This window comes from Giardia intestinalis, chromosome 5 (assembly GCF_000002435.2).
Source record: "Giardia intestinalis strain WB C6 chromosome 5, whole genome shotgun sequence".
Lineage (NCBI taxonomy): Eukaryota > Fornicata > Diplomonadida > Hexamitidae > Giardia > Giardia duodenalis.
Genome location: NC_051860.1, coordinates 1,063,474 through 1,091,128, shown reverse-complemented (window position 1 = coordinate 1,091,128; position 27,655 = coordinate 1,063,474). Strand labels below are relative to the sequence as shown.

Here is a 27,655-nt window from a genome sequence, read left to right as displayed (position 1 = left end):
ATCCTGTAAATCCAACTTTCCAAAATTGGCTTCATGGGTGTTAAGTCCTTTAGTCGGGAAGCACAAGGGGCTACACCGAAAATGCGAAAGCCTCCCCTCAAGGCTCGTGCATATACAGTGGAAGATATCGCTTTAGCTCGAAAAAACCCGGCCAATCCTCCTCAGAAATCAGAGAGCTCCATTGGTAGCACACCCCTGACCCAAACGTCAGGACCTGGAGATTCATTGTCGTCTAGTGTGACCCCTTATGATCCTGCTATGTCCACTTACTGCAGCACCTCCGATGCACAGAAATATACTAGTCTCAGTATTCACGACGTGTCAACGCTTGGAGATGTTTCTATGCATACAGGTGTTTCTCGAGAGCACTCAATTAAGACAAGTTCCATGAGTGAGCTCTACCCGGTCTCAGAGCCCCCAGACTTACAAGAACGACCACCCAATGCTCAAGGCACGCCGCTGACTATCGCCTCTAGCACCGACCAGCAAACTATTGTTACACATAGGATACACAGTAACTACACATCCACTGGCACAACCTTCGCAATACGGGTCGTCAATCCTCGTACAGGCATAGACATGGGCAACGGTGCAGTGAACCGTACACAGGATTCGTCGCTTATGAGCGTAAATGGGCCAGAGCCAGCAGAGAACCTAAGTTTCACAGGCATGGAGCCACGTGCTTCATACTCCCATGCTCAAAGGATTCCCGCCTGCGTTGATGAGAACGACAACGTGGCACTATCGGATTCCGTTCAAGAAATGATGGCCGCACTGGCTGGAACAGCTCATCAAGATAAGGGCGTGAACATCACTTCGGAACTTTCTGGAAGGGACCATACTCTATCAGGAATAAAGAACTCAGTTGTGTATAATTCTCAAGCACATAATGCCAAGTCTTCTGACAGTATAGATACACAGGGGGATACCGCTGCGATGCAGAAAGCATCCCAAATGTCAACCGATGCATCTATTAATTTCATTTCGTCACATCTAGCTCTAAGCTTCAAGAATCAAGCAGATAATTCGCAGTCATCTGGGCAGCGGTACGAGGATATAGAAGACCGCAACGGGGTTTTATTGCCTTCAACCATACCAAAAGAGTCTGCCTTTATTACTGCAGATGAAAGATCAGCTTCTAAGCTTGCTACGTCATCTCACAAAAAAGAGTACGCAGTAATGTCAACACGAAATGAATGCAACGCGGAATCCAGGCAATTAACAGTCAAGCCTGACGAGAAGGACTCAAATACCCCTACGTTTTCCTTATCTTCTATCAAGGGCCTTCCCTTAAGTAGTGTCTGCGCTGCCGGCGGAGACCGTGGCCTTAGCTCGGTACGTTCTATAAGGCAGTCTATCACCAACACGTATGATTACCACGATTACACCGCTACCGACGATTTTCGGTCCGACCCCGTGCTCTCTGATCTCACTACCACTAGAAGCACTCTTGTCCAGTTTGGCAACTATACGACTACCAGTCAGAATACCTCTGATTGTGGAGTTCACGGGGACTGTAAGGATCTGGTATACATGCACAAGGTAGACCCTGCCGTTGTCATGGGAGATGGCGTCGAGCTTGGTTTAAGTGAGGTTGGCGTTCCAGCGGAGAGTGTGCAATTTATGGAGAAGCAGTACAATTCTTCCAACTCTCAATCTGTGGCCATAGAGCACCACGTCCAACAAGGCTCTAATTCTCCCACAGATAATTTGACTAACAACGGAACTCCTTTACTTGACATGCAGACTCAGAAACAAGAAAGGCGCATAAGTATTTCTGCCGCAGCAGACGGCAGTAAGGTCGTTCATGATACGTTTCAAAGCACTACTCCACAGAGTGTGTTACAGAAGGAAATACCAAAGCAATCTTCGCTGTATGGATTAGACTTGTTAGAACAGCCATCAGCCGAGCTTATGCACCAGTTTCAACAGTTCCAATTATTTCAACAATTTCAGCAGTTGCAACGAATGAAATGTTACCAGGATGTTCCGGGAACATATCGGTATATTCCTCAGAATGTTACCTTAACCATGCAACCCCCTACCACAGGGCCACAAGCTCCCAACATGTATACAGCGGCGTCAAAAGCTGCTGCCTCCGATGCCCCAAGTACGCCAATGACCAATGCAAAAGCGGGTCCTGGCAGACCCTCCTCTGCAAGATCTCCGTATCCGGGTATAGACTCGAGAATCGGAGGAGCATCCCCGTTTGACAAGACTGCTAAGAACGTCTCACAGACCCTGTTGAAGCCGAATCTCAACATTACAGAAAGTGCAATTGATATAGTTAACGATGTAGTGAATGCACTGGATGGGCAAGGGGCTCTTGAAGATGCGCCTAACACCCAGTTGAGCTTGCATTTGACCAACCTGCCGACGGGGATAGTCGAGAAGGAAGCAGCAGTGCCGGAGACCCGTGGTGACGCAGAGCCGAGTGACTCTTTTCTGACAGAAAGGCTGAGAAATCTAAGCAAGCTAACGGGCTATAAGGTTACAGGAAAAGATGAATTCGTCCTTCAGCAGACCATTCCAAAGAACGTCGCTGACACGAGCATTTATAGATATATGACCAGCACACAGAAGTCTCGCTTTGCCGAGTTAAAAGAAAGAGGATCTATAAAAATGCTACAACTAGAGAACAATGATATCGCAATAAAAACCTATGAAGACTCGTGCACATTCATAGAGGACATTAGACAAGAGATCCATAAACTACATGAACTCTCTCAAGACAAGGCTATGCGTCTCCTCAAGCAAGTGATGCTGGGTGCTGTCCAACAGCACAAGCTCCTTACAAACTACAAGGTCACCGTTACCAAGCTTCAAGATGAGCAGGTTTCCCTCCGTCAACAGAAAAATGCAGATGCATTGAAGTGTCAAAGCCCCGCCAGGGACTTGGACTCAGACCCTCAGGTACAGGCACTCAAGGCAAACCTGCGGAAGGCACTCGCCAGAAATACTACACTGGTTGCAAAGCTAGAAGAATATGCAGAGCGGATAAAAGAATATAAACGGCAAGAGAGACAGCTCGCTAGAGAAGAAAGGAACCAAATCCAAGACGGCGTGCCAAATGAACAGCTTTCTTACATAAAGGCGTCTCCCCGTAGAGCACAAAGGACTAGATCAAACTGAATCAAATGCGGATTGCCGTGTTGACCACAGATGCAATATTCTTATTGGTAAGGGCCGCCAAAGCACGCTCTTTGTCGTTAATTTGCTTATTGAGTGAGATGGCGTTCTCGTGCGTTCCATCCTTGCAGTAGACAACGGAGCAAAAACGCCTCGGGAGACACCTATCAAGCTTAATCTTCAAGCTCAAACCTATTATGCTTCCCAGGCTGCATGTTGGAGTAGTAGGCGTATAAACAACGCGAACCAAACCCTGCTCATCCATGACCGTGATATCGTTGAGATTCACCACTCGCAGGTCCTCGAGGGTCATGTTCATGTGTTCGGGATCTCTGACAGATCGGATGATATCAAACACCTCCTCGGGGGTTATCGGCTCGTAGTCCTCTGGACGACCTCGGTTGAAAAAGGGGCCGGCAGTGTACGGGGCGTGTGGAGCCATTAACTCGATCTCTAATATAAATTATTTAGTCTTATTAGTTTTTAACTTGAAATTGAAAGTAATGAGGTTCTTTTAATTATAGTTCTCAAATTGCTTTATCCACTAGATGGACCGGCTGAATCCCTCCCGCTATAAGGACTCCCGCTTCATTCGGGAGACTGATTCTTATAGCATCTTTTCGGCAGTCCGCATCTCTGACGACGTGCATGTATCCATTTTGCGTCTTCCTGTCAAGCCTGAACACGCCACTACCATAATCGCTGCCCTTGAAAAATATCGATCCGTGGTAATTGAAAAGCATTCTGTGCTCCTAGATTGCTATGATGCGTGCTATATGCCTGCAGATGACCTTTTGTTGCTCGAACTGGAGCCTGGCTTCCACGAGACTGCTGCTGATCTTCTTCTGCGTGTGAAGGATGCACAGTTTCAGGTTCCTGAAGATGCCATATGGGAGATTGTGTCACAACTTGCCCAAGCAATCTCCTATTGTTACAATCCCCTCAATAATTTAGAACCGTCAATGTGGAGCTTTATTCACCCAGCAAGGATTATTAGAATAGAAACGGGGCACATTAAGCTCTTTAATCCCCACATTATGACGACTTTCTTTTCTACAGAAAATTGCGCCTCATTTGCGTCATTCACTCCTCCAGAGTGTAGACATTCCGCGCAGGGGACTGCAACGGAGCCTGCTGCCATCTGGGCTCTTGGTTGTTTGGCCTGGTCTTTTGCAGACCCTCAGTCTTTCTACTCGAAAGAACAACTCGCGGCAGACCCCGAAGTTCATCTCTCATCTTACTCCTCTCAGCTGGTAGATATGATAAGCTCTTGCTTGTCTTCTGACCCTTCTCGACGACCAAAGGCTGCCGAGCTCAGCTCTTATTCGCTTGCTATTAAGGCTAATGCACGTCTTATGGTTAGCCCCACACCGCTAGAGTCGTCGCTCACTCAACCAGTGAGCATACTGGGGCTTTTCGCTGCTATTCATGAGGACTCGATAGAAGGGTTCAATAAGCATAAGCCGATTTTAAGCCAAGATTGTGCACAACAAGAAACTATTGAAAAGGCGGTTTCTCTCTGTATAACTCTGAGAAGATCAAGGCTTCTGTCGATACTCTGCGAGTGTATAGCCGACATCAACATTCGCATCAGGATTAAAGACTTCCCTACAAGCTTGACTGCGCCACACAGCACGATGATGTCTCCAAGAAATTCTCTATTTGCCGATCATCAGCGAGACTCCATATCGACATTTTCTCTCGCTGAGCGGACCTCTTTGATGAATGCTGCTGCGGCAGGAAATGTCGAGTTAGTTAGAGAGTTCCTCCACGAGGCAGGAAGACAGAACACATATGGAAAGACTGCTCTCATGCTGGCTGCAGAGGGTGGGCATTATGAGTGTGTGAGACTGCTCTTAATTGAAGCAGGATACGTTGACTTGGAGAACAAAACAGCACTGTACTATGCGTACGTTGGCTTCGATGCTCCTCTATATTCATACAGTAACCGAGAGAGCATAGGGGATCGTGGGAGTGTTAGCTCTAGCTTTAGAAGTAGCTTTATGGGATCCTCTGCAATGCCAAGTTTGTCCAATCCGTTTGCGTCAGGCAATATTTCGGTGGCAGGAAGGTGCAACAACCCTGCATACCATGAAGATCAAAATGCGTGCATCACTCTCTTGTCAGCTCACGAAAAAGACATCGTTGCGGATGACGGAACCACTCTCTTAATGCTTCTTGTCGAGGCCAACTGCAAGGAGGGTGTGGAAGCTCTTCGGGAACTCCAGGGAATGCAGGACTCTTTTGGGAGGACAGCTCTGTCACGGGGCCTGGCACGTGGGACGTCTTATGATACTCTTCTCCCACTATTGGACAATGAGAAAGAAATCCCCAATCCAGATGAGACTGCTCTGACATACGCCATTCGAGAGGGATTCGTGGAGGGCGTGCGTCAACTTATTCCGTCTATGTCAAGCATGCCGAACAAGGTAAACCTTACTCCCATCGAGGTTGCCAGGGTATACAATCGTTTAGACTGTGAAGAGCTCCTCCTCTCGTTCGAGTGGCACACTACATCAACTCTGGGCTATGACCATCTTAAATGTCTGGTCGAGCGTCAAATATATGCAACTAAACACGCAGACAAAGGTGTGGCTGAGAAAATAGGGCACATCATTCGTTCCTACTGGCCCCAGCCTCAGGTTCTGCATGTTTTCATGGAGTTTGAATTTCCCACATATTATTGTGAGATAGCACAGCTGCGTCCAGACGCTCTAGACTCCCACCTGAACAGTGCCATCAACCTTGCTCTAAAAGATGGCCGCTTCGAGGCTCTCCCGCACCTATGCGAACGAGTTGCATTAAGGAATGCAAAGATTTCCTTGGTATGGCGTGAGTCTAACGACGTTACTGAGGCTACTCCTCTCATCAGTGCTGCACTGAACAGCAATGAGACAGAGCTCAGGCTTCTTCTAAAGCATGATTCGGACTTCTTACGAAATGACTTTCGATCGAGCACCTCCTCAGATTTTCTGCAAGGTGCTCGTGGGGATGTAGCAGCCCTGCTTCAGCCAGGTAGTCCACCAAGCCCACCGAGCTTAATGGACGAAAAGGGCGGGGCCTCTACGATGGGGAAGTCGCACAATGGGATGACTGCGCTTGGTGCTGCTGCGTCAGTAGGAAATGTGCACTGTTTGATGTTGTTGCTGGGAGAGCTCGGAATCCTTCCTAAAAACGGGATGACTGCTCTCATGTATGCAGCAAAGCATGGGCGCAGAGAATGTCTTCGCTTGCTGCTCGCAGAAGCAGGCCAGGTTAATAGCGATGGTGAGACAGCTCTTATTCTGGCTGCTAAGCATGGTCATGCGGCTTGCGTGGAACTCCTGATGCCTTTTGAGCGACGCATTCGAGATAAGAGAGGGAAGACCGCGTTGCAGTGGGCACAAGAAAAACCTTATAAAACCACTGCATCATGGAATGTTTCCGATACCAGTTATGAACTGTGTATTTCAATCCTTTCTAATACTACGAACAAGCTACGTTAGTGTAAATTTTGATTGATGGCAGGATAGATTGTCTTAGCTATCAACTTTTTTCCATAGTAGCTTAGTATAACGTATATATGCGAGTGACTAGAATGATTCACAAGGGTCAAAAGATAGTCAGCATCGCAACAGTAGGACAAGATGTGATTTGAAAATAAAGGGAAAGTTTGCTGCCACATGATCAGCACAGTATGCATACGGTTGCAAACTGTAGGAGCTGAGAGCCGCAGCAACAAAAAATGTTCAGAGCAGTTAATTCATTGTTTGAATTTCTGCGTACTGCACTCGAAGAGGTGGGCGTTGCAGCGGTCAGCTGGATAATTGATACAAATTGGTCTACAAAGCTACCAATGCTTGTTTCTGTTGATCTATGCAAGGAGATACACAAAGCTACAATACTTGACGACAGGCCAGTTGGTGGCAGCACCTCGCTATTTGGGATGTTTGAGGTTCGTACAAAAGAGGTGCATGTGAGGATCTTTGCCAAGAAGAGCATCGATGCTTCCAACTGTTTACGCCTCCTCTTCCTCTTGTATAAGTTCAGTAAGCATAAGTTAGAAAAACCAGATGCCCACCTTTATGCCATCTTGAACTCCTGCTCGCGGTCTCTCATGAAGAAGGGCCAACCGGGGACGCTCCAAGTGGACGCCTGCATAAGCATTAGAAGTTCTGTGCTTGAAAGCAAGATCGTTATTCCAACAGGACCAGAGTTTGAGGGCGAGGTTGATGATTTGATAGAGTTGTCTAGCCAATGCACAGAGGAGCTTTTGCAATCTGCCTTCGATGAAGATCGCCAGTTAGCTCTCATAATTGATCATGCAGACCTAGAGAAATACAAGTTCCCCTTGTTGGTAGGGCTCTCTGGGGTATGCTATCACGGAAGAAATGCGTGTGTACTTTACTTCTCGTCAACCATCTCGAGAGATGCACTAAGGGATGCATTTGAAAGAGATATCTATCCAGTACGAACATTTGCTCTTCCAATTCCTGGTCAAGAGGATCAAGAGGTTGCTCGCAGAATAAAGTCTGAGGCTTCCATATGCTCTATGACAGTACACCCTGCAATCGACGGTGACCTAGACTCCTCAATGAGATTTATAGTTCCATACATGGGATGAATGTGCCTGTTTTGTGGGTCACAATGTGTGGTCTTAACGCAAGCAGATTTGAGGAGTTTAAAACAATTAATTCATGACTCCCAGTGCTCCTCGCAAGAGGATCTTCTCTTCGTATTCCAATCCGTTCCGCAAAGAAAAGCCGCTGGGCATGAAGCCCGCGCGCCCCATCGATGAAGAAATTCAAGACTTGCAGTCCCGCACACCAGGAAATCTATCCATCAGACACAACCCCTCACGCATTCGGAACCGCCTTAAACGCCTCCGTATAGTGCAGGAGGTCCGTGACCAGAAGCTCAGAGTTAAGCGAGAGCTCCACAGGCGACGGGATGAGCAAGAGGCACAATTGAGGGCCGAAGGAAAAGATATTACTTCTCTCCGCAAGCCACGCTTGACATTGGATTCCAAGCGTGACGAGGATGCAACGATGACTGCACATGCAAAGGAGGTCGTTGCAGAGGAGCTGGTGCATGCAGAAACCCTGGACGAGTTTGGCGAGTACTTCGACGGCACTCGCATAGTCAAGGTAGCCATAACTACGTCTGTTGGCTGCAAGAACAAGGGAACACTGCAGTTTATCGACGATTTTATCAAGGTGCTGGGAGGCGTCATATCCTATATCCCCCGCGAAGAGCTCCAGATTCGGCAGCTTGCAGTTAGGCTAATAGACGAGGGGTTTACCAGCGTTATCATTGTGCATGAAGATAGAGATATTATAACTCACATGATGATGATGGCTCTTCCTGCAGGGCCCACGGCGTGGTTCAGAATGACTAACGTCTACACCCACAAGGAGCTCGTGGGATCTGGAGTTCCTATCCCTGACTGCCCACCCGAGGTGATCATGAATAACTTCAAGACGCGCCTAGGCCGCCGCGTGGGCCGTATGATTCAATCCATGCTTAGCCGTGAGGAGCACCTGCGGGCGCGCCAGGTTATCACGTTTCATAATCAGCGCGACTTTATCTTCTTCAGGGCCTACAGATACATCTTTGAAAACAAGGACAAGAAGGACCCCACGTCTGAGGTTATCGTCCGTATGCACGAGTTGGGACCGCAGTTTACTCTGAAGTTAAAATGGTTGCAAAAAGGGCTATTCGACCCGCATAACGAGGAGTACGAGTGGTTCTACAAACCGGAAATGGACCACCATAGCAGAACCCGCTTCTTCTTGTAACGGAACTTTCCTCTTGACAGAAAGGCTATGGCCTCTTTTAGATTGCGGAGCTGTGCAAGGAAGTGGAGCTGTAAATAAGTAGTGAAGGTATTATGGAGCCGGTTGCCTAACTCTGAACTGCATTGTGGGGTTTGATCTGCTCTTTGACCTTGACGATCCGCTCCCTGAGCAGCCACTCAACGATCTCACGGTAGTAATTGCCGCGGACATGAATGGACTTGGTTCCGTCTGTCTCGTCGAAAACATATGCCGAACAGCATAGGTCCCTTTTTATGGCCTTGACGATCTTGTCAAAGTTATAGCTCTGGTTGATGTTCACTACCTGCGTTGTGTACTTTTTACCCTTTTTGACTATATGTATGTGAATGGCTCTGTACGGGCATTTGTAAGATGTGCCAGCGTCTGCAGCGCTCATCGCATTCATCTTCCTGTTTTAAAACGCTTTAAAAATAATGCATTTTTTTGATTCGCCAACTAGTCAAAATCGCCGCAACCACGTGCTGGCATGGGAGTTGGGGCGTCTTCGGTCCCTGGTAATGCCACTTCAGAACATATTGATGGTAGCCTGCTTCCTGTTCCTCAATTAGAGCGAGATAAATTGGGACTTGAGGCGGCAGTGGACCAGTCCGGCATCAGCTTGCTGGCCGCGGGGGATAACTATGACAACTATGACAACGAGGATGACAACGAGGACAAGCGGCCAGACCGCGAGTTCAGTCCGCCAAAGCCGCGTCAGCGTCACCTCAAATATTCCTTAGGACGGATAATAGGGCACGGGAGCTTTGGACAAGTCTATTTAGCCCTTGAACACCTCACAGGAAAACTGCTAGCTGTCAAAGAGATGGTAGTCAAGAATTGCAGTCGGGAAGTTCTTGAAGCCATCGACGCTGAGACACGGATCTTGATCAACTTGAGGCATCCAAATATCGTTAACATATATGACATCGAGGTATCTGACGATGGCAACAAGCTGCTCATTGTCATGGACTTTATTGCCGGAGGAAGCCTTGCGTCTCTCTCAAAGTCATTCAAGGGTATACCCGAAATCCTCTGTAGACGGTATGCTAGGCAAATTCTGGAGGCCATTAAGCATATGCATAGACAGAATGTTGCACACTTAGATCTTAAGTGCAGTAATATAATGATCGGTGGCGACGGGTTGGTGAAGCTGGTTGACTTTGGAACTGCCACTAGACTGGCGCGGGACGACATCATCAATGAACTTCAACGCCGGAAGGAAACAGAGGCAGACCCTAAGAAGCCAGGCCTGCCATCCGAAGCTGCAAAAAAGTTCAATCTAGGAATTAAAGGTTCTCCTTATTGGATTGCCCCAGAATGCGTAAGGTCCACACTCTACGATATCTTCAAAGCAGACATCTGGTCCATCGGGTGCCTGTTCATCGAGATGTTCACGACATACCCTCCATTCTTCCAGTTCAAGCAGGTTCCTGCCCTGCTGTATCACATTGCCACTATCACAGAGCCACCAGGGCTGCCAGAAACCATGTCAGACGAGGGGAGGGACTTCCTCTCCAAGTGCTTGCAAATAAATCCAGAAGCTAGGGCGTCTGTGGACGATCTCCTGGCACACCCCTGGGTGGCAATGGTCAACCTGACATTTGGGATTCATCCACTGGTTCCCGATAAACCCGCTGTGTCAGGTCGGGAGGCCCATCTGCAGCAGTCTATAGATGCACCTCCTTCTCTGGCCACCTCGAAGGCGGACAAGCTTCTGGGGCTGTTCACCAAGACTAAGGATACAGATGTCACCCAGAGTACAATCGCCAAGAACTGGTTTGGTAAGTCAAAGGCCAATCTATCTCAGTCTATTAGAAACCTCCAGGCCTCTGCCAAGATAGATCTGAATGAGGATGAACTTGACAGCCTCTTTGAACTTGCTCTTCCAAAGGAGGATCTTAGCTTCATCGTCCTTCAACATGATAAGATCCTAGATGCTGGTATATGACTACAATCGCTGGATAGCTGGCAACAGAGAGTCTTGCCTTCAGTGAGCGGCGACAAAAAAGATTCTCCGCTCTTCACACCAGCTCATGCAAGGTGACAATATACCCTCCCCAGCAGACAGTGCGGGCGGCGATTCTGAGGAGTGGAATGGTCCTTATATCACGTCAAAGACAGAGACTCAGCAGGGTCAGGCCAAGACTCACCGTCTTGCATCTGTCCCTGCGCCTCCATATATGAGTTGTGGCCTGAAGCGGCGTGATGCTGGAAGGCTGTTTGTTGATGCTCTAAGGCATCACTCGGGCCAAGATTCAGTATCTTATATCAGTGAGAGAGACCCAAACGCTGATACAGGCGTTTCCAGGATAATTGTCAGCGATGAAGCAGCAATTGCCATTTCGGCTGCCGTAACAGACATCCTCCACTCCTACGTACAAAAGGTAAAGCAAATATTCTGCACCAATGAAGATCAAAAAACATATCACACAAAGGCCAGTCTTGAGGCTGCTCTGGTAGAACTTCAACGAGAAAACCCTGCTATAGCGCGGATGCTGGCTCCTGTAAGCCCAGCAAATAGGTCTAAGACGCAGTAAATTAAAATGTATTCAAACGTCCGTGAGCTGCTTCTGGGGACCTTGGACCCCTCCCGCGTTCAGGCGAGCACGGATGCTATTCAGAAGCTCAAGGGGTCGCCGGAGTTCGCAAACATGCTCTATAGTTATATGCTCGACGCTTCAAATGACGAGCAGACACGATATTTAGCATCCATTTACTTCTCCCAGATATTTAGGAGTCCTCTTTCTCATGAGAAGAGCGTGCTCATGGAGTTCTCCCAGTCTACGCTCCATTGCTTCTGTACTTTGCCACTAAAGATTCGGCGAGTCATAAAGGACTGTCTTGCTGTAACACTCAACCACCTCTACCAATGTGGAAAGCTTCCAAATCTATACAGTGACTGTGCCAGCATCCTGTATGGTGTTTTGCGGGAAAATGGCATCGACCCCCTGACGTATCAAGGGGTTCTAACGCCCGATGTTCTATGTATACTCAGTGATGTAATATTCCTCATGCTTCCCTTCCCATCCCACGCCGCTACTGTGGAGCTAGATGATACGATCGCCCTTAAGTTGAAGAGCATAATTGGCTCCACTTCAGAGCTCATTATTTCCCTGTTGACCATGGCAACTACGTGTTACGTTGCCTCCCTGCGAGACCAGGCCTCATTCATCGCTTACCAGAGCTTCTTGCACTCTCTCTACTCGTTCCTTATGTCTATGTACTCTCTGGATGATTTACCAACAATATACAACGACAAGTATTTGTACATAGCAACCTCTTCTGTCACATTCCTTGATTTAAGAACGCTGGCGTCTCAAGGCTTCAACCTGACGGACCCCATTGTAGCAGAGGTGTGCAAGAAGATCTTAAGCATGCTCTGCAATTCTATCAGCGCCCATAATGCAGAATTGGAAGCACATGCCGCAAATGTGATAAAGCTCTTGATTGATATGGCATGTAACTATGTGGCTGTTACGGAACATAAGACATTCAACATGATCCTCACAGACATCCTTTTTCACTTGCACTTCTTCGCAGAGGGTCTAGAGTCTCAAAAGTACATCTATGCCAACGCGCCGCAGCTGATGAACCAGGTCATATTTTCTGCGTTGCGGCTTACAGCCTCTGACTTTGAGGCTATAGAGGAGGAGGATCACGAGTACGTTTGCGGGCTTCTGTCGATAGGTGATAGCACATCTCGTCGTTCTGCTTGTGAGGGGATTCTGCGCACTGTCTGTAGGGCCTTACCAGAGGCCAGGGGAGTCGCTATGCAGAAGGCTCAAGAAAGCATCGCTTCCTTGGGCCAGGGACAAGGAACACTTGACTGGTTCGTCTCTCTTTGTCAAGCACTTGCATTCTATCGCGCTGTGGTCATTCAGCAAGTGTCGAAGTTCACTGGAGTCAGTCTTATTATATCTGATTCTAACTTCAATGAGTTTTACGCTACGGTTATCGCTCCCAGCCTTAGACTACCCTATCTTGCGTCCAGTACGGAGCCGATGGAATTGTCCGCCGCAAAAACCCTTGCACTCTGTGAAATTATGCACTTTGTTACCGATTTCCGCAATATAATGACGGAGGAGCAGTTCAGCGAAGGCTTACAGGCATTACTACGGTGCCTCAGCTGTTCCCACAACAACGTCTCCAATTCAGTATTATCATCCTGCCTATCTACGATTCTGAAGAACTGCAAGCACACTAGTGTAGTCGCACAGCTAGAGCCACAGTTCATTCAACTCCTTCACACATTTCTTTCATCGAGTGGTCAGGGAAGCAGCACTTGTCTTCTGCTCCACTCCGGTACAAATGATGTCTACGTTGCTAATGCGTTCTCAGCCGTTCTACGCCTCGTCTCCCAGTCGATGACTATCGATGCGCTGGTCGAGCTTGTCGTCCTCTTTTTCTCTTTTGTTTTCCCTACCTGTCTCCAGAGGAAGGATCGACTAAAATTCGTGCATAAGCTTTTCGAGTCTCTTGTCATTATACTCAATGTAATATCGGACCGAGCCATCTCTGGAATCAAAACAAATTCTGAAGTGGTGAACCAGATGATAAAGTTGTTTGCTTCGTTGTACAGCCAGCTAGAAAATGAAGAGGATTGGCTGCCTATTTACTTCCAACTACTCTCCCCTCTTATGCAAATAGCAGCCCTCACAGATGCTTTCACCGAAGCACACTATCCTGTTTTGTTCAAAGAAATTCTTCCTATGTATATCAATGCAGCTTCACTGCAGGTCTCTGCTTCTATACCAGCATATGCACTGGCGATGAACTCGTTTGTTAGCCTGGCTGTGGCACACAACAGGTCACTCTTGAACAACCCCATAACTGCTCCTGATGGCACGTCTACTTCGTGCATACAGCGCGTCGTGCAGTTTGGATCGAAGCTGGTAACAACCAGTAACTTCAGGTTATATGGATATGGGGTCCTAACGAATATCGCCTCCCTTATCCCCGAATGTGTTCCTGTGGATGCATACGCAAACGCTTTGGACGTGGCCCAAAAGGAGCTGAGTGAGATTCAGATGGACAGAAAGCTCTTAGGAGCTGTTTGTCACTTTTTTGCTCAGTATGCGTGCTCCTGCGACCCATCCACAATGAACTCAGCATTTATTGTAGAAGAGCTCCTTACGCCATTCACCAAAAAGGCATTTCTGCGAGATTCGATCACAAAGGACATCGTTGTACTCCTAACGAAGCTTCCAGTGAACCAGTTAGATGAGGCAATAAAGTGGGACGTACTGCGGTGCATAGGGGTGCTAGGCGGATTAGTGAGAAGAAAGATCGACCTGTGCAGTAGATCGCGCGTCAAAGAGGGCGAGGCAACGGATTCCGAGGAGAGAATGATAACGGATGGAAGCGCCCTCTTTGTTGAACTCAAGGAGGTAAGGGGAACGTGGCCGACTGTCCCCGTGCCACAAGGCTTTTCATTAGCAAAGCATATTACAGACACCATACCATTTGACTTCAAGAATTTGAGTGCATAAATAGATACGAGACGTACTGTGGGTCTCACTGTTTAACCAGACCTGTTCCTGGGGTCCAGAAGTGATTGCTAAAGCTCTCTCTAAGCTGCTCCCGCGAGATATTATTTGGGGTTAAATTGATTACATCTGCTAAGCGCCGGCACACAGGCGCGCTTCTGCATGTGTATGGCTCAATGAAGGATGATGGCTGAGCATGCCCTATGACCACCGCTTGATATATGTTAATTACTTCGAGATATTTGGCCGGCAGGTCTGTGAGTGCCTTGACGTCCACAACCTCTGTAACAACTGTTCCTTCAGCAAGCTGGGCCGGCTGTTCTTCCTCGCTGGCGTCATCAAAGAAGTCACTGCAACTGTTTTCAAGGTTTTCTCCTCTCTGGATCTCCTGTGTCAGGTATTTGCCGGTATTTTTCAACATGCGCTTGAAGAACTCTGTTTCAGATGGTTCTGGATGTAAATTGAAGTATTCATTATAAAAGTCGCTCAGAGTTGCAAAATGCTTCTTGATGGTCAGTCCAAATTCTTTGCACAGAGTCCGAATGTTCTCAAAGTCGACAAAATACTCGGGTATATTATCTATGGCTTCTTCGAGCTCGAAGTAGTACTTCACACCATAATTCGGGTTGTGAGGATCGGCCCTGAAGGGCTCTGTAAAGCGGACACTATAGAGCCCATTTCCTATCGAAGGAGGGATGGCTGCAGATGGCCAGCTATAACCAGCTGCTTCCAGTCTTGACAATATTATCTCCTTAGAAGCAAAGATGGCTATGAAAGAACCTTCGTTACTCAGACAATCTCTTATGTTCTGAAAGAGAATCCTCGCTCGAGCTTCAGATTCAAAAGCGTAGTGCAGGGCGAATTGACACGAGATCATATCAAAACGGAGCCCCTTTTTGTGCGGAATGAAGTGCTTTGATAGAGCGGTCTCGAAGACATCAGCCCAAACGAAGTCTGCAAGATAGAGGCCCCTGTTATTTGGGCCTGACACCATTGCGTTGTAGCGCATTATTGCCTCCACGATGGACTCTAACGAGACATCCACGCATGCGAGGTATCTGACCCTTCCTAGCGCGGAAAACTTCTTGAGATCTCCTCCACGACCACTGCACATGTCCATGACAGATAAGTCCTTCCTTCCCGAGCCACGCACCAAGTACTGCTTAATCAGCACTGACTTGGCCCAATTGTTAAAGTCCCTTATGGGGATTATCTTTGAGATCTGGCGTGCCTTTCCGAAGGCTGCTGCACACTGCTGTGCATATTTGTTATAGATCATGGTGGCTGTCGCATTCATGGTCTTTTATTTTTTGCTCGGGTACAACAGACGCTAAAATGATTTAGACATAATTAAGTCTAATGTACTACCTGTAAACCATAAGTGGCTAGCCACGGGATGCATACAGCGTTACATTTTACCATCGTCCCTGTCGTCTCCCGAGTCCTAGATAAGGCTCCAAATGGTAGAAATTTCTCAAGAGGTCACAGTGATATAAATTTATTTGAGATTGTTGGTTAGGTTAGTAAATCCAGATTGATAATGTCCTCAAAAAACATAGGCTTTTCACAGCAAAGCACTTTATGACATCTGTGTAAATAACAACCTGTATAGACGCAAGCGAAGCCGTACTGTAAGTCAAGCCGTAAAAGCTCGTGGGACAGAGAGCACTGTAGGAGCAGAAATCAACCAGTAACTGGAGAAGTATGAGCGAGAAAGCACGCGAAAGTATATATAACGCCGTCAAGAACTAAGTCTGAGGGATATTCACCAAAGTAAGTATTCTCTAAATGAAGTCTCGGTCCAGGCATAGCACGCATGATGCCAAAGACTTGTAACGTTTTGAGCAGACTGAGCAAAGATGCATCAGCCACTAGAAGGCAAGAACGCCCTGCTTTCTAAAGGCGCCCCACAACAGCCAAGGTGGTGAGATCGCTACAGTTAGTTTGTAGTCTAGTGCTCATCTGGAAACCGAGGTCCAAACTCAAGAAGATCTAATTCTGTACTTAGGTAGTCTGTAAGCATAACACGGAACTCCGGAAGGTTTTCACGGGCAGTTTTGAGCAGAGCAGAGCTACACACGTAGCTTGGAAGCAGCAATAAAGCAGAAATAGTATTGTCCTTATTAGCATTAGCATCAGCATTTCTGCACCCAACAGCCTCCAGTTCAGACTGGTGGAACTGAAAAGCAGCCGTCAAGTAGACACGCGCGATAATAAGGAGAGTCTCTGGTGCAAGGAGATCCTCCTCTACTTCGTCTGGGGATGGATTAAAGTGCTCTATGGAATATTGCGCAGGTGGCTTTCTAGCGCCCTCGCCTGGCTTTTTCTTCTTGTTGGCGTCTAGCGCTAGCTCGCGCAGGTGAGCCTGGTACCCCGTGTTGCGAAGTCTGGAAAACGTATCTAGGCGGTCTATCTTTGCCAGAAGGAGAACAAGCAACTCCAAGCGAGCCAACTTCCGTGCCTTGTAAAGCCGCAGCTCGCGAAGGATTGTATTGCCAGCATTCATGTGCATAATGGCAGCAGCGGGCCAAACATTCTTCATGTAAATCCCTAGAAGAAACTGCTTAACGTTGACTAGAGCCTTCTGGCGCCTCTGTCGTCGTAGTCTATTAAGAAACGCAAGTGATGCCCGCTGAATGCGTATCGTTGACGCTTTTGTTTGCTTATACGTAAGCGACGCCCTGTGTACTCTGTATGTGTATTGTATGATTATCGCTGCGCTTGTCATGTAGTCATTGTTCATTCGGATCTCACAGAATCTTGTGGCGACTTGGAACAGCAGTGCCAGCCGGGCAGTAAAACACACAAATTGTCCCAGCTCTGTGCGTTGTCTGATAAAGGTCTGCGGAAGTATTGGCTTTTCTGAAGGCTTCCTAATTGTTAGCAGCTTCCTTGCCAACAAATCGGCGTCTAGACAGTCCCTTTTATAATAGATATTATCAATATGCGCGTCTAGAGCTTCTGCGTGCTTTAGCGTTCGCATGTGCTGCGATTCTGGCGAGTAGAAGCCTTGAGATATTAGAGCCTTATTGTAAGCCGGAAAGTTCTCAATGATAGGCTTTGCTGCATACGAGCAACTCAATGAGCGCATCATTTTCTCCCTGTGCTGCATGCGTAACTTGTTTTGGCGGTTCCTCTCATCTAGGACCTGCTTACGCTTGTTAGCGATTACCTCTTCTTGGAAGCTCCGAAGCAACTCAGGATGCTGTCTAAGCTCAGCCACCTGCATCTGCAGAGACTTCCCATTGCAATGGCTATAGTCAAAGAAGAAAACACTACTGTCAAAATCCCTATCATTAGTGTTTGTCTCTTCCGCCGCCGTCGGTGCCTGGACCTGGGCAGGAATCATAAGCAGGTCTGAAGCAGTGATCTGATTCAGCGTCTGCACCCTAGGAACGTCACTGGACCTTCCGAGATCGGTAGTCTTCTTTATCTGTGAAATCGAGTTGGATAGAGTGTCCAACACTGATGCAACCTCCTGCGATGTGGCTCCTTTTTCGTCATCGTTAGCTGGGAACTGTCCCTTACGGGATTTAGCGCACTTGGTAGTCCTGGCATTACTTTGAAGAATGGACCGTGCAGCGCATTTGGCTTTATATAGTGATTCGAGAGACCCCATGAGTGCACTGTTTCCAGAGACACGCTCTCCAAGGGCAAGGCCTGCTATTTGTTGGGTAGCAGGCATGCAGAGACTTTTTAAAATTAGCTTTGCTGCCCTTGATGAAAGCTGTCTTGTAGCAGATTTGGCACCCTTTTTAATTGACGGCCTTATGCCGTAATGATGGGGCTGATCTAAAAATCTTCTCTTCCAGTCAAAAAAAATTTGTTACATACCTGCCATAGCATGCAGCAACCAGACCACGTTTCCTTCTACGAGGAGGTCCTCCTTGAACACGACCTGTCACCGTTTCTGGCCAGCGGCGTAGTCATCACAGACTTTGCTATGACCTCCTGGGGAGGCTATCTTCTTGGGCTGTCGGACGGTAGCCTGCTTTTGGGCCAGCGTGAATCGAATGCTATTGAGTGGTCACTCATCGAAGTCTTCAGTGTGACGCTCCAAAAGATCCTTGTTGGTCCAACCCACATCTTTGTTGTGGGGATAGACGAAAGTGTTCAGTCTCGTACTCGTTTTGGCGGCGCTTTTTTGGCCCACCAATCATCAGGCCAGGCGCGTTCTGGGTTCTCCCTTGCTGTCTTTGCTTATTCTCAGAACAGAAGGCGTCACTCCTCAGGAACTGGCGCGACTTTAATCTTTCGGCAGAAGATCCCGTCCTCACTTTCAATGGCCATCACTGGGATGGCTGTTTCCGCCATGTCAGTAACGGAGGATGAACATTACCTTATTCTTGGAACTAACAAGGGCCAGGTTGAGGTCATTCGCCTCAACAGAAACAAATCCTTGTATGTCACAGAGATTACTGGGGCATCGCTGCAAGGAAAGAAGGACTCTAGTTCACGCATTCCCATTCAGAGCGTTTTTATAGTTCCATCGACTGAGGGGACTCGCCTTGCATGGGTCTTTGGATCGAGCCTCACGACAATTTCTTCTACCCTTAATTCCGACAGTGTTTCCTCATACATAGGACTGTACGCGTTTAACGGTTATGGCGCACATCTACATAGCCTGGCTAGACTTGTTTCCCCGCAACCAACGCATAGATCTGCTATTCTTTGTGACTACAATAGTAGCTTCCCCGCAAGCTCTCCCAAGAATGCGTTTGGCACTATAACTTATTTTAATTATACGTCATCACTCCAAATTGTAGAGGTACTGACACCATGCTCTCTCTCTAATTTAGCTCTCAATAATCCAAACGATATAGCGAAGATTGACACCGTTATTAGGGCACCGCATCCCCTCCTCTACACGTCACTTCCGTCACCTCTGATGGCTCTTCAACGAAACTCCATTAATCACTTAATGACACTGGAGCTCTCAGGGGCTCTAGCAGTGTATGACGCTACGAAGCTTGTGTACAAATCATCCCTTCCGCAAACGGAGTACAAGGTTGTTGTGTCTCCTGTGACGAATGCCTTCGTCTGTCTGGCTACCTCTCCCTCTCAAAACTTTTCCATAAGAGAGATCAATCTTCTCAGTACACATGCACAGATCAAGTCTTTGATAAGCAATAAGCTCTACACCGAGGCTCTTGCCATGGCGAAGAGCAGCAACTGCTCCTTAACATCGTTCAACATTGCAACTATACACATGCAGTTTGCAGACTTTCTCTTTGAACAGGGTCAGCTTGAACAATCAATCGAAGAGTATAGTCAAACATCGAAGCTTCTGGAGCCCTGTGTGGTGCTGTCTAAGTTTCTTGCAAAGAACAGGGTGGACCTGATGGTGCGCTATATTCTGTCCATCAATCGGGCAGGAAAGGCCGAGGACATGCATGTCCGCATGCTCTTTAATTTCTATGAGAAACTGGGCCAGAGGGAAGCCATCCACGACTTTATCGAGGAGGCTATTCAAGTTTATCAGAATACTAATTGCCAGCAGTGCACAATTAAAAACATCAAGGGAGCATACGATGCACTACGTGACATGGGAATGGTGGACGAGGCGCTATTACTTTCTATCTGTCTCGGGGAGGGACTGCTCGCCATTAACCTTCTAATTGAAACAAACAGATACATTGAGGTGCTTTGTCTCCTGTCTGTGATGGACTTCGACGACTGTCGGGCAGCCATACTGGAGTTTGGGCGCGAGCTCATTAGGCATTCGCCCCAGGACATCTGCAAGACCATAAAGCGCCTGTGTGTGATGTTTTCCTCTGAACAGCCTGCCAACCTTCCTGTGCGGTACCGCCAGTCTGTCCTGCTGGCGACCAAGGAAGAGCCGAGAGAGATCCCTGCATGGATCACGCGCATGTCCAAATGGAACAAACCAGCGGTGACGACTGAGCAGGTGTTTTCTATTGAGGAGTTCATGCTTGTCTTTTTTGAAGCATCGCTTAACAGCAATCTTCTAGATATTCTGAAATCACTTTTTGCAAGAGTGCTGGATAACACCCTCGGTTATGATTCGTTCAAGCCGGCCACGGCTGTTGTGTTTTTCGAGCTCCAACTCTGTCTGAAGATAAGCGAGGCAGAAATTCTGAAGAATCTCAAGGATTATATCAGATTTATAAATAACGTGATTGATAACACCGGCAGTGCGGTTATATCCCGGCTTAAGAGCCCCGATATTGCACGAAGTCAGGTAGCAGTTAAGCCGGCGGGGAGAGCCAGTGGAAAGGAAAAGGCAGCCAAGAGACAGAAGAAGCTCAAGTTCGAGATAAGAGATGGGTTGGCTCGCATTCTGGTATGCTTCTATCTTCACGACTTTAAGGCAGGGATCCTGCGTTTGTTGCAAATGAATCTTGATCACATAAGCTGTATTCGCTTTTATATCAGCACTGGAGACCTATATAGCGCCGGCGAGGCGTATGGGCGCATGCTGGATGATAAAGAGTTTATTTCAGACGCCAGCTTTGAGAAAGACATCTGGATGGAGCTCCTAACGGCGTGCATCAGCACCAAGAATGTCGAGGCGACTGCCGACGTTCTCCGGACGATCATGAAGCGCAAGGAGGCACCGTATGAGCAGGTACTGCAGGTCATCACCACAGCCCTCCCGCTTTCGCATGAGTCGTTGCAGACCGATGCAAAGAGTGAGTACTGTTTTGAGGCAGATGAGTTCACTACTGTTTCTCCAACCTTTTCGGACAGCAGCCCAAGCGTGACCTTCGGGCCCTTCGCAGAGTACTTCCGGCAGATAGGCGAAAAGGTGTCTACGAGCCTCTGCGACTGCGTGAACACTATGATAAAGAATCAGACGCAGCTCCGGACTTGGGAGGAGCGTCTTGCCGATATATCTAAGCCGCGCCAATGGACCAAGGGGAACTGTGCACGTTGCAACTTCCGACTAGAGCCCCCAATCACTTATCTCGGCTGCGGGCACGCATTCCATGGCAACTGCCTCCAAGGCCAGGAGAGCTGTCCGCACTGCTACCCAAGAGGCCACTCGAGTGCCACACCAGTCGTCAAGGTGGCCTCCGGGTGCGCCAAGACGTTTACAAACCTCGTCGAGGAGCTGCTTTGCCCCGAAGTTGCCCAGTTCTTCCCCTAGTAAACGGTCAGCACATTTACTCGGCGCCAGATCTACTTCTCCTCGGCATTATCGTCACCGGCAGAGTCCGTCACCCAGAGGTTGAGGTTGTCGCGGAGGAGCTGCATGATGAGGGTCGAGTCCTTGTAAGACTCCTCGGTCAGCTTGTCCAGATCTGTGATGGCCGCGTCGAAAGCCTTGCGCGCAAGCTCGCAAGCCCTGTCAGGAGACGCGAGGATCTCATAGTAGAAGACAGAGAAGTTCAGAGCCAGCCCGAGACGGATCGGGTGGGTCGGAGGCAGCTGCTGGGAGATCTCGAACGCAGAGTTGTAGGCGTTGAGGGCAGAGCCGGCGATCTTCTCCTTGTCCTCGCCCGACGAGTACTCGGCGAGGTACCTATAGTAGTCTCCCTGCATCTTGTAGTAGAAGACCTTCGCGTCGGCATTTGTGGAGCGGGGGACGAACTGCTCCTGGAGGAGCTTGAGGATGTCGTTGCAGATGTCCGAAAGCTCTTTCTCTATCTTCTGCCTGTACACACGGATCTGCTCGATTCGCTTGGCGTTCGGCTTCTGGCGGCCCTTCTCCTTCGCCTCGATGGAGGAGACGATCCTCCAGGCTGCGCGGCGGGGGCCGATGACGTTCTTGTAGGCTACAGAAAGCAGGTTTCGCTCCTTATCCGAGAGCTCGCCTTCCATACCGGAGATCTTCCTCATGGTCTCCACCATCTCATCATAGCGCTCGGCGTTCTCGTTGAGCTGAGCCATAAAGACGTAGTCTTCACGCGTAAATGCCTCGGCCATAGGTTTTTATTTAAGCTGCTGATGCCGTTTTTTGAACTTTGCAGCAAAAATCGATTTGAAATTCAAATTTAATTTAATGAACACTGTACAGCTACGTTGCAAGTAATCTAAGGCATTCCTGCTGCCGAGCCTTGGCGCGGGCCAAGCCCGTGATGCGTCACGTTTTCCTTTCGTTAATCTCTAAGTAAATAGAATCGGCTTTTAAAGACCGCCTATGAGTAAAAGCTAAACTGACGCTCCTGCGTTGCTCTCCGCCACTCTTGGCGATTACTAAGGGTTGCTGGGGTGATCACACATTTTCCTTCCTAATTTGCGTTCTATGACGTCTGTTTTTATTTTTAGCTCAAAGATGCCTAACAAGGAAAGCGCTAAAGGCCATTCCACGTACAAGCCATCCTCAAAGAAATCTTCGCTGGTCATCCCCCTTCTAGCAGGAGCAGCGTCTGGCATGTTGTTCATGCTCTTGCTCATACTTGGTTATAGGGCTGGGTTGGATGCATTCATACGTTCAGCCAATGTAGCGAACGAATCGACTGCTGACTATGGTTTTGCAAATGTGGCAACAGACATTTCTGGGCGTGGAATAAGGGTTGAACCCAATGCAGACGCTCAAAGATGGATGCAGAAGTACCCTGCCTATGCGTATGGGGGTAGCCTGTATTCCTGGAGACATGTAGAATTCCCTAATCTCGGTGCAAACTCTACGTATCTGGACTTTACCGGCTCTGGGCTCTTCCAGGTAACGCAGCTCAAAGAGTCTCTTAAATTTCTGGAGTCTGCTCTCTTTTGCAATATCCATTCAGACTCTGCGTGTAGCAGGAACTCGGAGAGAGCAGTTGATGACATACGAGATATGATCCTCGAGTTCTTTAACGCTCCCCGGGGAACATACTCCGTCATTTTCACGTCGGGGGCCTCCGCTGGACTGCAGCTCATTGCACACTCCTTCCCCTGGTCTAACCGATCCCAGTTCATGTACTCGAAGCACAACCATAACTCTGTCTTGGGGATGCGCAGAGTCGCTCTCAAACATGGGGCCAGCTTTGGAACACTTCCCTTCGATCTCTACAGCATAAGCCTAGAAGATGAGTTCGTAAAGCTGTGCAACACATCATATCTCAAACTGGCCAACGGCAATAGTGGTGCATCTGCTGCAAACAGAATCAACAGACCGACAGCCCGGGATATCGCGTTCAACAAGGAGGTGGACTCTGTCTATCTAAACAAGACGCACCACCTCATCGCCTTCCCAGCGGAGGATAACTTTTCCGGTGTCAAGTACAATCTGGATTTAATACATGCATTCCAGAGTGGGGAGTTCGCTGCAAAGTTCATGAACACTAACAGTATGTGTACCAGCAAGAACTCTGTGTGGCATGTGCTGCTCGATGCTGCTGCGTTTGTCCCGACCAATCCCCTGGACCTGAACAAATATCCTGCATCCTTTGTGGTTGTGAGCTTCTACAAAATGTTTGGGTACCCCTCGGGGGTCGGTGCCCTTCTTGTTCGAAATGATATCAATCCGCTGCTTCAAAAGACGTTCTTCGGGGGCGGAGCTGTCGTATTGGCCAGCTGCGAATCCGACTACTGCAAGCTGAAGCCAAGTTACCACGAGCGTTTCGAAGACGGTACCTTAAATTTTCTCCACATTCCGTCTCTGAGGTACGGGTTCAACATCCTGAAGAGTCTTGGTATGTCGAACATTCAGGCACACGTTTGGGCCGTGACTCGGCGCGCATATGAAAGCCTGATAGCTCTTAAGCACCATAACGGTCGTCCGTTGGTTGAGGTTTATGGTGAGCATGCTAAGAATGACATGAACTTACAGGGTGGCATCATAGCTTTCAATCTCAAGGATGTCGATGGGAATTATCTCGGATACTACAACTTCAGCAGACACGCTGCCAAGAACGGGTTCATGCTGAGAGTAGGTTGCAATTGCAACCCCGGCGCTTGCAACACATACATGGGTATCTCTGAGGAAGACGTCATAGAAGCGTCTAAGAACAAGACGTCGTGCGGAGATGAATTAGACATGGTGAAAGGGATACCGTTGGGGGCAATCAGGCTTTCACTGGGATACATCACGACCGTTGAAGATGTAGATAGATTTGTTGACTTTGTGAAACAATATTATACTAACCGGCGTGGGAGCTATGAGGATTTACAGACGAAGTAAATTATTTAATTCGGATAGAATAAAAAGATGCCGAAGAGCGACAGTGCTCGTCAATGCAGAGCCATATCCATCTATGTAATATCTGCCTTGATGTATATTGTAGTGTTCTTTCACCGTTTGGTTGCTGCTTCCATCGGGGAAGAGTTTCATGATAAATTTAGTGCGAGTTCCAGCGTATCCAAGGAAATGATGTTGCCAATCTTCGGCTCGCTTTACTTCTACTTTTACGCTTTTTTGCAACCTTTTGTAGGCATTACAGTGGATGCGATAAAGCCGCGGTGGACAATTTTTATGGCTGGAATTTTTATGACTGCAGGATCTCTTGTGATTGCTTTCCCTAGAAATCTAGCTATAGTATACTTTGGGAGATCGCTGGTGGGGATAGGGGCAGCCTTTGTGTACGTTCCGATACTGAAGCTGATCGCTCTGTGGTTCCCCATCCATAAGTTCGGGCTGTTAACCGGGATTATGGTAGCTCTGGGGGGACTCGGGGGCTTTTTTTGTACTGCCCCTCTTACCATATTGATCCAGACAATAGTCAGAAATCCGAATGCAAAACCTTTAATTATAGATTATATTTTTAGTATTGTTGGGGGCATAACCGCCCTGCTAACAGTTATATTTGTTTGTGTGGCACACGACACCCCGGAGAAGGCTGGCTACGCCCCCATAGCCAACCCCTCTGCCAGCAAACCTGAACAGCTCGGAGTCACATCAACAGACCCTACAGACCCTACTCTACAACAGAATACTGTGCCAGCCGCCGGGCCTACGGTGGCCGAAGGCAGCTTGGTCTCAAGTGGAGTCGTCAATGCTCCCGACTCTGCCCATGACTTTTACTGCAACACAGCTGCGCCCACCTTCGAGGTCGTGGAGCCTGCGGTAAGGAGTGATCCTGCTGCGTCCTCACTCGCGAAGAAGAGTCACTTAGCGGAGTTCTGTGATTCCATGAAGATCGTCTTCTGCTCAGAGAACAGCAAGTACCTCATACTAATGATGGTAGCCTACTTCTTCTGCACCGGGTCATACTTCACCATCTCTGCAACTGCAGGAGTTGAGCTTATCACCAACACAGTTAGCCAAAATGGAGGCAATGTAAAGCTAGATGCTACATGGGTGCAAGCAGGATTGAACCTGGGGACGATCGTGGGGTCTCCACTCCAGTCAGTACTCGCCAATCTTATGGGCAGAAAACCAATGCAACTTATTAATAATGGAATTATGTTTTTAGTGTACTTAGGGATTGCTATAGTAAAGCTCGTCAATCCAGCCATTTGGGGCTACGCGATCCTTTATGTCTTCATCGGTCTTGTAGGAGGCACTATGATTGTCGTGGCCTATACAAATGTAAAAGAAATGTTCCCAATCGCTGTTTCTGGGACGGCGATCGGCTTCTTCAATATAGCTCCCTTCCTGGGCGCTGCAGTGTTCCAGAATGTATCGCCGGAACTCATAAAGTTGAACGGAGGAAAGAGATATGAGAACATGTGCTACTTGCTGGCGGTAAATGCAGTTGTTGCAGCGCTTATCCTGATATTCTCCAAGGAGACTAGTCCCGTGAAATCACGGAAACAGAAAAAGGCATGATTTACTGCCGAGTGTATAATGTAAACATTTTGCATGCCACGTCGGTAGTCTGCTGAGTCAGTCGACCATCCGCTTCAGCATGAGGCGCTCTAGAGCATATGAATCGTTGAGGTCGACATCGTCTTCGTCCCACACTATGTCTGGAATAGGTATCAGGTCACGGTAGATGAACGTGGGAGGCTGAACAGGGTGGTTCATCATCCGATGCAATTGCAATTTTGATGTCACATATCTTAACAATTTTTTAAAATCTTTGAGTGACTGTTAGCAGTAATAAGCAGGGCATGCAGCAGGACAAAGTGGGCGAGCCGATCCAATTTACTCTTGAAAACTACTACAAGGCGCGTCTAGAAAATACACGGGCTCTTGTTTTCAAGAAACGTCAAGAGCTTGAAACCATATTATTCCGACGCAGCGAGCTTAACAACCAGGTGAAGCACCTTAAGGAGGAGCTTGCAACACTTCAAGAGCCTGCCTGCGACATTGGAGAGGTCATCAGACCCCTTCCAGACAATAAGTGCTATATCAAGTCCTCTGTGGACGACAAGCAGATAGTTAACGTTTCTTCGAAGGTTTCGATGAGCGACTTGAAGCCTGGGCTCCGTGTGGCTCTTCGGTCGTCAGACAGCGAGATAGTGATGATTCTCCCCAAGCACGTTGATCCAGCTATCTCGCTGATGAAGCTTGACAAGGTGCCAGATCAATCATATGACGACATTGGAGGACTGAGCAAGCAGGTGTTAGAGTTGCGAGAGATACTTGAGCTACCCATAAAGCATCCCGAGGTTTTCAAACGCCTGGGGATCCCCATGCCGAAGGGAGTGCTTCTCTATGGAGCTCCTGGCTGCGGTAAGTCTGCCGTTGCACGTGCAGTTGCTCATCACTGCGGGTGTACCTTCATTAGGGTCTCCGGCAGTGAGTTGTTATCGAAGTACATCGGAGAAGGCAGTAGGATGGTCAGACAAGTGTTCCAAATGGCACTTAAGAACGCGCCTGCAATTGTGTTCATCGATGAATGCGACAGTATTGGGACGAAGCGCTCTGAGGATTCGCATGGAGGGGAATCAGAGGTAAACCGCACAATGACGGAACTGCTCAGCCAGGTCGACGGCTTCGAAGAGAACAATTCGGTTAAGCTAATTATGGCCACAAACCGCATAGACACATTGGATGACGCGTTGCTGAGACCCGGCAGGATTGATAGGAAGGTGGAGTTCCCGCTTCCAGATGTCGCTGGAAGAATAGAGATTCTCAGAATTCACAGCAGAAAGATGAACCTTGTTAGACAGATAGACTTCAAGAAAATCAGCCAGAGCATGGAGGGGGCTTCTGGTAGTGACTGCAGGGCTGTCTGCATGGAGGCAGGGATGTTTGCCCTTAGGGAGCGACGGAACTATGTCACAGAGGACGACTTCACGTTGGCGGCGACCAAAGTTATGAGCTGGAAGGATGTAGGGGTAAAGATCTCCGAAAAGAAGATGGTGAAGTGAATTGAAGAATCAACTGCACCCACCACGCCATTGACGTGATAACGATGCCAGGATGATGTCTGCAACAAGATGTGAGTGCAGCGCATAGCACACATTGGG

General features: G+C 48.2%; 17 protein-coding genes across 17 annotated transcripts; 11 read left to right on the top strand and 6 right to left on the bottom strand.

Annotated features, from left to right (window-relative positions):
* Window positions 1-33: 33 nt before the first annotated feature.
* On the top strand, window positions 34-3,132 carry GL50803_008820 (putative Spindle pole protein; the record flags this gene model as incomplete). Its single annotated transcript, XM_001706689.1, has 1 exon — window positions 34-3,132. The coding sequence occupies one exon, from the start codon at window positions 34-36 to the stop codon at window positions 3,130-3,132; it is 3,099 nt and encodes a 1,032-aa protein (XP_001706741.1).
* Window position 3,133: 1 nt separating this feature from the next.
* Window positions 3,134-3,571, bottom strand: GL50803_008819 (Cia2; the record flags this gene model as incomplete). Its single annotated transcript, XM_001706690.1, has 1 exon — window positions 3,134-3,571. The coding sequence occupies one exon, from the start codon at window positions 3,569-3,571 to the stop codon at window positions 3,134-3,136; it is 438 nt and encodes a 145-aa protein (XP_001706742.1).
* A 106-nt stretch (window positions 3,572-3,677) lies between these two features.
* Window positions 3,678-6,614, top strand: GL50803_00102034 (Kinase, NEK; the record flags this gene model as incomplete). Its single annotated transcript, XM_001706692.1, has 1 exon — window positions 3,678-6,614. The coding sequence occupies one exon, from the start codon at window positions 3,678-3,680 to the stop codon at window positions 6,612-6,614; it is 2,937 nt and encodes a 978-aa protein (XP_001706744.1).
* A 239-nt stretch (window positions 6,615-6,853) lies between these two features.
* GL50803_008816 (uncharacterized protein) lies at window positions 6,854-7,732 on the top strand (the record flags this gene model as incomplete). The annotated part of the gene is made up of 1 exon (XM_001706693.1): window positions 6,854-7,732. One exon carries the CDS (start codon window positions 6,854-6,856, stop codon window positions 7,730-7,732), a length of 879 nt encoding a protein of 292 aa, XP_001706745.1.
* A 73-nt stretch (window positions 7,733-7,805) lies between these two features.
* Window positions 7,806-8,906, top strand: GL50803_0017112 (putative U3 small nucleolar ribonucleoprotein IMP4; the record flags this gene model as incomplete). The annotated part of the gene is made up of 1 exon (XM_001706694.1): window positions 7,806-8,906. The coding sequence occupies one exon, from the start codon at window positions 7,806-7,808 to the stop codon at window positions 8,904-8,906; it is 1,101 nt and encodes a 366-aa protein (XP_001706746.1).
* Window positions 8,907-9,012: 106 nt separating this feature from the next.
* Window positions 9,013-9,330, bottom strand: GL50803_001657 (Translation initiation factor; the record flags this gene model as incomplete). The annotated part of the gene is made up of 1 exon (XM_001706695.1): window positions 9,013-9,330. One exon carries the CDS (start codon window positions 9,328-9,330, stop codon window positions 9,013-9,015), a length of 318 nt encoding a protein of 105 aa, XP_001706747.1.
* An 81-nt stretch (window positions 9,331-9,411) lies between these two features.
* GL50803_001656 (Kinase, STE STE11) lies at window positions 9,412-10,872 on the top strand (the record flags this gene model as incomplete). The annotated part of the gene is made up of 1 exon (XM_001706696.1): window positions 9,412-10,872. The coding sequence occupies one exon, from the start codon at window positions 9,412-9,414 to the stop codon at window positions 10,870-10,872; it is 1,461 nt and encodes a 486-aa protein (XP_001706748.1).
* Window positions 10,873-10,957: 85 nt separating this feature from the next.
* On the top strand, window positions 10,958-11,461 carry GL50803_0017111 (uncharacterized protein; the record flags this gene model as incomplete). Its single annotated transcript, XM_001706698.1, has 1 exon — window positions 10,958-11,461. One exon carries the CDS (start codon window positions 10,958-10,960, stop codon window positions 11,459-11,461), a length of 504 nt encoding a protein of 167 aa, XP_001706750.1.
* Window positions 11,462-11,467: 6 nt separating this feature from the next.
* GL50803_0017110 (uncharacterized protein) lies at window positions 11,468-14,413 on the top strand (the record flags this gene model as incomplete). Its single annotated transcript, XM_001706699.1, has 1 exon — window positions 11,468-14,413. One exon carries the CDS (start codon window positions 11,468-11,470, stop codon window positions 14,411-14,413), a length of 2,946 nt encoding a protein of 981 aa, XP_001706751.1.
* Window positions 14,414-14,438: 25 nt separating this feature from the next.
* Window positions 14,439-15,707, bottom strand: GL50803_0022338 (mRNA cap guanine-N7 methyltransferase; the record flags this gene model as incomplete). The annotated part of the gene is made up of 1 exon (XM_001706700.1): window positions 14,439-15,707. One exon carries the CDS (start codon window positions 15,705-15,707, stop codon window positions 14,439-14,441), a length of 1,269 nt encoding a protein of 422 aa, XP_001706752.1.
* Window positions 15,708-16,361: 654 nt separating this feature from the next.
* On the bottom strand, window positions 16,362-18,095 carry GL50803_002906 (uncharacterized protein; the record flags this gene model as incomplete). Its single annotated transcript, XM_001706701.1, has 1 exon — window positions 16,362-18,095. One exon carries the CDS (start codon window positions 18,093-18,095, stop codon window positions 16,362-16,364), a length of 1,734 nt encoding a protein of 577 aa, XP_001706753.1.
* Window positions 18,096-18,254: 159 nt separating this feature from the next.
* Window positions 18,255-21,521, top strand: GL50803_0017109 (uncharacterized protein; the record flags this gene model as incomplete). The annotated part of the gene is made up of 1 exon (XM_001706702.1): window positions 18,255-21,521. One exon carries the CDS (start codon window positions 18,255-18,257, stop codon window positions 21,519-21,521), a length of 3,267 nt encoding a protein of 1,088 aa, XP_001706754.1.
* Window positions 21,522-21,553: 32 nt separating this feature from the next.
* Window positions 21,554-22,300, bottom strand: GL50803_006430 (14-3-3 protein; the record flags this gene model as incomplete). The annotated part of the gene is made up of 1 exon (XM_001706703.1): window positions 21,554-22,300. The coding sequence occupies one exon, from the start codon at window positions 22,298-22,300 to the stop codon at window positions 21,554-21,556; it is 747 nt and encodes a 248-aa protein (XP_001706755.1).
* A 319-nt stretch (window positions 22,301-22,619) lies between these two features.
* GL50803_0014200 (Molybdenum cofactor sulfurase) lies at window positions 22,620-24,479 on the top strand (the record flags this gene model as incomplete). The annotated part of the gene is made up of 1 exon (XM_001706704.1): window positions 22,620-24,479. One exon carries the CDS (start codon window positions 22,620-22,622, stop codon window positions 24,477-24,479), a length of 1,860 nt encoding a protein of 619 aa, XP_001706756.1.
* A 27-nt stretch (window positions 24,480-24,506) lies between these two features.
* Window positions 24,507-26,066, top strand: GL50803_006427 (Major facilitator family transporter; the record flags this gene model as incomplete). The annotated part of the gene is made up of 1 exon (XM_001706706.1): window positions 24,507-26,066. One exon carries the CDS (start codon window positions 24,507-24,509, stop codon window positions 26,064-26,066), a length of 1,560 nt encoding a protein of 519 aa, XP_001706758.1.
* A 57-nt stretch (window positions 26,067-26,123) lies between these two features.
* GL50803_0027852 (uncharacterized protein) lies at window positions 26,124-26,267 on the bottom strand (the record flags this gene model as incomplete). The annotated part of the gene is made up of 1 exon (XM_001706707.1): window positions 26,124-26,267. One exon carries the CDS (start codon window positions 26,265-26,267, stop codon window positions 26,124-26,126), a length of 144 nt encoding a protein of 47 aa, XP_001706759.1.
* An 83-nt stretch (window positions 26,268-26,350) lies between these two features.
* On the top strand, window positions 26,351-27,556 carry GL50803_0017106 (26S protease regulatory subunit 8; the record flags this gene model as incomplete). The annotated part of the gene is made up of 1 exon (XM_001706708.1): window positions 26,351-27,556. One exon carries the CDS (start codon window positions 26,351-26,353, stop codon window positions 27,554-27,556), a length of 1,206 nt encoding a protein of 401 aa, XP_001706760.1.
* Window positions 27,557-27,655: the final 99 nt, after the last annotated feature.